This window comes from Pezoporus wallicus, unplaced genomic scaffold, assembly GCF_028554395.1.
Source record: "Pezoporus wallicus isolate ANWC-B61680 ecotype Strahan unplaced genomic scaffold, APGP_CSIRO_Pwel_v1 contig_13399, whole genome shotgun sequence".
NCBI lineage: Eukaryota > Metazoa > Chordata > Aves > Psittaciformes > Psittacidae > Pezoporus > Pezoporus wallicus.
In genome coordinates this window covers 249,199-257,282 of record NW_026639844.1, presented here as the reverse complement: position 1 = coordinate 257,282, position 8,084 = coordinate 249,199, and the positions used below count along the sequence as shown (strand labels likewise).

General features: G+C 61.9%; 1 protein-coding gene across 1 annotated transcript; it reads right to left on the bottom strand.

Annotated features, from left to right (window-relative positions):
* Positions 1 to 1,149: 1,149 nt before the first annotated feature.
* PDYN (prodynorphin) lies at positions 1,150 to 5,551 on the bottom strand. Its single transcript, XM_057416552.1, has 3 exons — positions 5,061 to 5,551; positions 2,323 to 2,470; positions 1,150 to 2,097 (listed from the first exon to the last, which is right to left on the bottom strand). The coding sequence occupies exons 2-3, from the start codon at positions 2,449 to 2,451 to the stop codon at positions 1,549 to 1,551; spliced, it is 678 nt and encodes a 225-aa protein (XP_057272535.1). The 5' UTR covers positions 2,452 to 2,470; positions 5,061 to 5,551; the 3' UTR covers positions 1,150 to 1,548.
* Positions 5,552 to 8,084: the final 2,533 nt, after the last annotated feature.

Sequence of the window (8,084 nt, the reverse complement as noted above, 5' to 3'; positions counted from 1 at the left end):
CGGGCCAATGATGCTGGGAAGGCCGGCGAGCCGAGCCCCCCCCCCCTCCAAGGCTTCTGCCCATCCTGCCGCCCAGGGAGGCTCCAGGTACGCCCCCTCCCCGGCACAGAGCATCCTTTTCATCACCCTCTACACAGCCTTGCCCTGCCCCGGCACCCACCAGCGCTGCCCCAGGCTTGTACAACGCGTGCAGCTCGTCCTCGGCCGGTGCCCCCCCCAGCCCGGCTCCCTCCCCGCAGGTACCGTGTAACATGTTTTGACTGTTCGCCATGTAACTGTTAATTTCTCGAGCTAAACCCCAATGTTCCGTGCTGTACGTGGGTGTTCTGCTGTGTACTTAACACTAGAATTAAGATGTGCAAAACGAAGACCGAGGCCCCAGCTACGACCCCTAAACCCCACAGAGCTCTAAAGGGACTTGCACAACCCCTCCCCAGCTCTGAGCAGGGGCCAGGCAGGTTGCCCCCAGCCCTTCCTTGGGGATCAGTGTCTTCCAAGTGCCCCCTCCCTGTGCCCCACTACACAGGGATACCACCCTGCGCTGGCTCCCATAGCACCCGGGTGGCCTTGCGGCATGGGGCTGGCCCCCCATGGTTGCTGGGGGGGGGGGGGGTGGGCTGGAGGGACTGGGGATGTTTTGGGAGTGGTGGGACTGCTTGTACAGAACTTTTTTGGTTTCTTCTTTTTGCTTGCGAGATATTTTTATAATAAAAGTGGAAAGTCCTGTGCTGCTCCCCCCCATCAGCGTGTCCCCGTGCACTGGGGGCTGCCTGTCCCACAGCAGGGAGGGGGGAATCTCAGCTTGCACAGGGAGGAAGAGCAGCAGGAGGTTGAGGTTGGGATGAGGGCTATAGGACTGGTCCCCCTGGGCACCTCTCCCCATGCGGCACTGCTGCATCCAGGGGCAGCAGTGATGGTGCATGGGGTCCTGCATCCCCATCAGCATCCATGGCACAGGCAGGGTACCACTTCATGCTGCCTGATGGTCTCGGCTGGCACCCATGGCACCCCCATCAACCCACCAGGCCCCAGCTTCGGGGTGCATGGTCCCTTCATGCCAAGGGTGTGGAATGGCCCATGGAGGATGCTCAGCACAGCTTTGGCTTTGTTGGTATCTGCCTTTTATTGGCTTGGGGGGGGGGGGGGGGGAAGAAGGGGCACAGGTCCAATGCTCCAGCTCATCCTTCCCGGTGCTCAGAGGCCATTGCCCTCTACATCAGCCATGATGGTTCCCAGACCCTGCTGTGCTCTGCAGCTGTGGGAGGGTGGAGGATATGGGTCCCCCCCCTTAATTTGCCCCCAGGAGCCCTGGGGCTGGACCCGCAGCCGCACCAGCAGCAGCCAGAGGGGTGGCACTGTCCCCTTGGTACCTGGGGTCCCTAAGGGATGGGCAGGTGAACCAGGGAGGGATCACTGGGGATGGAGACCTGTGGTCCCCTGGGTGGATGAGGCAGGGATGACACCGGCCACACCGGACTGGGAAAGGGATGGGGCCGGGGGGTGACGGCACAGTCCAGGCTGGCAGCGTGGGGACCCTGATGCCGGGCTCTATAGGTCCAAGACCTCCCCTGAGTAGGCGCTGGGGTCCTCGTCCGCCCGCGTGTTCACCTTGAACTGCCGCCGCAGGAAGCCCCCGTAGCGCTTCTGATTGTCCCACTTGAGCTTGGGCCGGATGCGGCGCATGAAGCCGCCGTAGCGCTTGTGCAGCTCCTGCCCCTCGGCCCCGGCGCCCGTGGGCTCCTCCTCGCCCCCAGCCCCTGCCAACCCCGGGTAGTCCTCGGGGGCCTCCCGCTCCCCGGGCTTGCGGCCGAAGCCCCCGAACTTCTTGCTGAGGCCGCCCTTGCTGTGGGCGTTCTCGCGCAGCAGGGACAGCAGCTTCCCCTTGGACATCTTCTTCATGAAGCCCCCGTAGCGCTTGGCTGGCGCCAGCGGCTGCTCGCCAGGACCCAGCTCCTGCTCCGGCTCGGCCTCCTCCTCCTCCACCGGCTCCGTCCCCTCAGCCAGAGCCACCAGCGGGGCCAGGAGCGCCAGCGCCTTCCTGCACGTGTCCCACTCGGGGCCCGGGGGTGAGGAGCCCTGGCATTCCCACAGGCACATCTGTAAGACAGCAGCCCCAGGACCCCCGCTGGCATCACCTTGGTGCTCCGGGTGATCCCTGTTCTCCATCCCACCCTGCTTCTGCGGTTCCCACAACCCAAGCACGGGAGTTCCTGTCCCTTGTGATCCCAAGCGTAGTGAGGAGCTGCAGCTCACCCGCGCCCATCACCCCGGGGTACCCGCACCACCACCCCGTGCAGCAGCACCCGTGATGCTGTGACTCACCAGGGGCCAGATGCTGGTCTCGGTGCCGTGGGTCTGTGCTGCACAGAGGGAGCACTGGGTCACGCAGTCGGCCGATGCCGCCGCAGCCAGGGAGAGGCAGAGCACCAGCACCAGCGCCCTCCGCACCATTGCACCCCGCAGCCGCTGCCTGGGGAGGGAGAGACAGAGCCCATCAGCCTCCCTGTGCTGGCATCATCACTGCCCCACCGGCACCCTTAGTGCAGGGCACCTTCCATCTGCACCTGCAGGGCTGCTCCTGGGGACTGGCACCAGGACACCGTGCCCGTGTAACTCCGGGTGCTGCTCCTGGGTCCAGGCAGGGAGAGAAGGGGACAGGAGTGACTGCAGGGATGCTGCGGGATGTGATCGCTCACCCTGGCTGCAGCCTGATCTTTGGCACAAGCCCGGAGCCTCTCAGGGCCCCAGGTCTACTGAGGTCTGCAGAGACCATCATCCCATCCCACCCCATCTGATCCCCATCCCATCGCTCTCTCCTTCCACACCATTAGAAAGAAAAGCCCCTTTTTGTCTTCACTGTTGAGTTTCTCTGCAATATTGTGATCACCACATTAACACAGAGGAGATTAACCACGGGCTCTCCCCTTGGCCTTGGGGAAGAAAAGCAAAACAAATGCAGCCACCGGCAGAAAGGGGACAGGGTGATGCCATCAGCAGATATGAAGCCACCCCATACCTGCACCGCCCTGGTTCCTCTCACTCCCACTACTACTGCTTCTGCTGCAGCAGAAGGAAAGGGGAAAAGCTGGATTCCAGGCTCAAGCCTACCTGCAAGCCAGGACCACCACCTCCCAGCCTGACTGGAGCCAAGCCAGAGCCTCTCACCTTCATGGATGAGACCAGGGAGGGCTGAACTCATGGTGCAATGGCTGGGAAAGGGGCTGTGCTGCTCCAGAACCCCTCAGCAAGGCTGGAGGGGACAGTGCCAGCCCTGGCTGCGGTGCCACAGGACCACGGTGCCACCGGGACCATGACAGCCCTGGGTGCAAGAACCAACCCCAAAAGGATGCGCTGGCAGCAAGCCCCTGCCCACCTCCTTGCCTGCTTTCATCTAGGGTGGAAAGACATGACCCAGAGGGATCTGTTACACATTAATGACGCATATCAGAGACTATTGTATTCTCCAGCACTATCTGCTAATGCTCTGTAATTGGTCCTGATGAAGAAGTGTTAATGCCACGGTATTAATTCAGGCTAGATTAAAACTTCATTTGAATTAATCCACACCGCCGTGTGTCGCGCTCTCTGCATTCCCCGGCTGCACCGCGCAGCCCGGAGCGTGGCACCTCTGCCAGTCCTGGCACCGGGATGGGCACGGAGGGACCTCAGCCAGCCCTGGCCACCAAGACACAGCAACGGGACCTTGGTACCGCACTGAGACAGCACCGATGAGCGAGGACCTGCTCAGGTAAGTGCCGGCTGCAGCACAGAGGGGAATGAAGCTCCTGAGAACCACCCGCTGCTTCCAGCAGCTCCACTGGGAATCTTTTCCCTTCTTTTCCTACCTGTTTCCCTTCCCTTGCCTGTGCCGTGTGCCGGTGTCACCGGAGCAGCCTGCAGGGATCACACCATCAGTGTTCACCCCACGCTGCAGGTGCGACCGGCACCGCACAGCTCAGTGCCTGGCATTTCAGACATGGTGTGTCCCATCCCTGCCACCCGGCTCCATACGGAGCACTCCATGGCACTCAGGGGAGCTGCAGCGTGGCCAAGGACCCCCCATGCCCATGCAACCCAGAATACCCCACTCCAAATGTGCCTTGTCCATCTCCCTGCTCCTGCAGCCAAGGGGTGTGTGTGTGGGAGGGTGACTGGGAAAACTGGGACAGGAAAAGGGAGAAAAGCAAAGGGCTTTGAATAAAAGCGAAAAGCAGCAGCACACAAAGGGGGGAAGAAGAAAAGCGGAGTTAGAGCTGGATCCTGCACTACCTGGAGGAGCACGGAGGCTCCGGAGCCATCCCTCTTGCAGGAACACCTCGGTAGCGATGCCAGTGGTGGGTCCTGGCACATCCTACCTGTGTCAGGCGCCTGCCGGGATCCCCTGCTCCCCATCCTGCTTCCACTCGAGTGCTCGGTGCCCAGGTTTGCTTGTGTGTAGAAAAGCCCCAAGCTGCATCCATGCACCCCGGGGCCAGTTACAGACCCAAGGAGGGACGGGGAACCCTGGTGTGTGCCAGGAAGCACAAGGAGCGACCCTGCATCCTGATTAACCTGTGGTTATTGCTGGCGGGATGTGAACAGCTCTCCCCGATCTCTCCTCCCACACAGGTCTAACCTGGGCAGGTTGGGACCTTGCACGTATTGCTGGTGGAGACGAACAATCCCTTTCCAGCAGTTCCTTTCCTCACCTTTCAAAACGATCTGGAAGCACCTTCGGGACAAGGCTCTTCCTAAAAGACAACGACTTTTGGGACAGCATCACAGCAAACCCCAAGCTGCTGCTTGAGACAGAAACCTCCCTCCGTCCTCTCCCCCGGCTCCCTTTGTCCCTCTTAGCCCTGTGTGACCCGAGGCCAGACGTGGCATCAGCATGGAAGCAAACCTCAGCTCTGGACAGCAGCTCGTGGGCTCTGAGCCCGCTCGAGGGACGAGGAGCACATGGCCGCAAGCCCCTCCGTGACCCGCTCCTGGCACCACGGCTCAGGTCTGCTTGTCGAGTCCCCCTTATTGAGTGGCACCACGCGATGGGAGCGGGGCGGTGACCCCGGCTGCAGCCCTACCTGCGCTGTGCCCTCGACGAGCCGGGTCGGGACCGGTGGATGCGCTCCCTCCGCGGGCGTCAGGCTGAGCCGCGCATCGGCGGTGCCGGCAGGGCCGCGGTGCCGCCGGACTCGCCACCCGCCGCCTCTCACCCCGCTTTTATGGCCACGGAGTCTCCTCCTGCGGCGGGGCCCGGCTGCGCTCGGCGCCGTGGAGCCAATCGGGGCGAGGGAGGCTGTGAATAATCAGCCCCGCAGCATCCTCAGCACCTCCCGAGCAAGTTCTCCCGCTGTGCCAGGGGCTCCCCAAAGCCCCCCCCCGGCTGCCCCGAGCACTGGGGTGCACGTCCCATCACTGCACTGCCACCGACAGCACCCCTCCGGGACCCGCGTCGGGGCCAGCCTCGTCCGTCAGGGCTGAAACTTAGGCACCAGACACAGGAGGTGGCAGCTCGGGGTCCATCTGCCCCCCTGGCTGTGTGCTGGAGGGGTTTTGCTGCTGGGGGTGTGAATCCCCCCTGAGCGTCACATTCAAATCCTGCCCAAGGGGGATGAAGTCCTGATTCCCCCCTGCGCCCCGCGCTCCAGGCTGGGGAGATGCTGGGGAGAGGACTGAGCCCATCTGAAGCGACCAGGACAGGCAAAGGAGGGTCTGAACACACTGGGAAAGGCTGGTCCCCCTCCAAACCCACCCAGCCTGGCTGCTGTCAGGCAGCAAAGCCCTTGCACAGACACCCCCCCACCATGTCCACACCGTCGGGGCTTGGACTCACGAGACTGCCCCTCTGTTCCTCCTCTTGAGGACAAGCCCACAGAGCTGAGTCAGAGGGGCACGGAGACCAGAGTGGGAGGATGGAGACCCCCCGAGCCCCCCCAGCATCCCATCACCCCCAATTCCTGTCCAAACACCTCCAAGCCTGATTTGGGGGTGAAGGAGGGCAGCACCAGGCAATACCAGACCCTCAGCCCATGCACCACTGTCCCCCTGCACCATGTCACTATAGAGGTGTGGGGCTGGGGGGTCCAGGGCACAGACCCCACGGGTCCGGGCCAGCCGGTCCTGTTCCTGCTCTGCCAGCAGCGCAGCCCCGTCCTCTCGCCTTGAAGACGGAGCTATTTTTATCGGAGCTCAAGAGGAATGTTTCCCAGCAACCTGCCTTTCTCCCTGGCTCCAGCAGCAGCTGCCGGACCCGGTGGCCCCTGCTCATCCTCCCAGTGCTGGTGGAGAGGCACAGGGGCCACCGGCATGGGCAGGAGCCTCCACTGGGCACCCAGCAACCATGGCTGGATGGGCAAAGCAGCCTGTGCCAGCTGCCTGTGGTCCCCTATCCCCATGGCTGGTGCCACCTCCGCTAGCACCCATGTTTGGGTGCCAAGCTCTGCTTCCCAGAAAGCTCATGGGACCCCACAGCTTTTGCTTGGAGGTGGATTTTAGCTTGCCCAGGCTGGGGCTGCACCAGCTCTGAAGGACCAAGGGAGCAGGGGCAAGGCAAGGGCAGAGCATCCTGCATCTCCCCAGCACTGATGGAGGAGATAGCCCCTGTGGGACCTATCTGGGGGCAGAGGGCATCCATGCCCCCCCTCATTGCGGTGAGCTGGGCTGCGCAGGCACAGAACAATGCAGAGAACAAAAGCTGCAAATTACCCTCAGTCAGGGGCTTCCGGCATCCCCCTGGCAGGTTTAACCCTTGCTGCTGGGATTAGTGGTCCCAGGGACAACACAGCCACTGCGGGGGGGCAGCATTTCTTACACCAAACCCATCCTTTCTATCAAATAGCCCTCCCAGATCCATGAATCCATCCCTAAAGCCCGGCCTCCTGGGGTCAACCTCCAATTCTGCAGGCAAACGGCTCCATGCAGGAGCAACCAGCCCCATGCAGCATTGCCCCAAAGGCTGGTGCCTGCCCGAGGACCACGGAGCCCAAAAGCAAAGCGGCTTCCAGCACCCCCTAAACCAAACAGCCCCTGATGCAGCCACCTCCTGTGCAGGGTAATTGCACAGGAGGGAGATGTGCTTCTGATGATGGAGCAAACCCCACAGGCATGGGAGAGAACTTGTTTGTGATAAGGTTTCTTCCTGATCACAATATTCCTCATCAAGGCTGATTCCCTTTGCTCCAGGGGGAGGTTGAACGACTCCTGTCCCTGGAGCAGAGCCGGTTTATTTTCTATGTGTGCCAGAGTTGGGCTGGGCTGGGCGAGGGGGTCCTCACTGGGGCTGGTTGGGGTCCAGGCCGCCGTGGGGGGGGGGATAACGGGGTCCTTTGGGAATGGAGCTTGGAGCGAGCCCACCCACCAGCAAGTTTAATTAATACTCATCTGTCGCTTCCTAATGGGAAAGTGTCTGTGAGTCACACTGACATTTCCCTGGGACAATGGGAATTAAGCACCTGGGTAAGAGAAACATGAGCACTAATAGGAAAGTTAAGTTTTCATAAGTACATGAGTGAGGAGCGGGCTCGGCGAGGAGGGGGACGAGAGCAAGTGGGAGGTAATGGCACCAACGTCACAGAGCGCTGCCACTCTGCCCGACACCCCCAGCACACACAGGGCCCTTCCAGGGTGCCCCCTCCCCATCGTGGGATGGGGAAAACCATCCCTGCGGGCAGGATGCTGCTGGGGGGAGCGTTTGAAGGCGGCCGCTCCGCTGTGGCTCCTATTGAGCTTTATCCTATTGAGTGGGACAGGGATTTTCCAGAAGCTCCTAAATGCTCGTTCTCCCTCCAGGCCCTCAATCAAGGCCAGGATGCCAGGGCAGGGCAGGGAAGCAGCAGTTTTGCAGGCAGATGCAGGCAAGGGATGCCTGGGGCTGCTGCAGAGTAAGATGCATTTTGTGGGCTGCAAGAGACCCCGGTAGCTCCATGGGGAGAACTGTGGGGGTGAGCTGAGCCTGGAGGACGCTCCCAAACTCCCTTCGGAGTCATTCACTTTGATTGATCACAGCACCCCCCGATGAACCTGATCTGGAGGCAGATGCCGGGCGGGCAGGGGGTGGTCACTGCTGCAGTGTGGAACCAGGACCCGGTCACTGCTGCAGTGTGGAA

Coding starts and splice junctions, on each gene's coding strand:
- PDYN (XM_057416552.1), bottom strand. CDS start 2,451: ATGGTGCGGAGGGCGCTGGTGCTGGTGCTCTGCCTCTCCCTGGCTGCG. Junction 2,098..2,322: donor AGACCAGCATCTGGCCCCTG/GTGAGTCACAGC, acceptor GCTGTCTTACAG/ATGTGCCTGTGGGAATGCCA.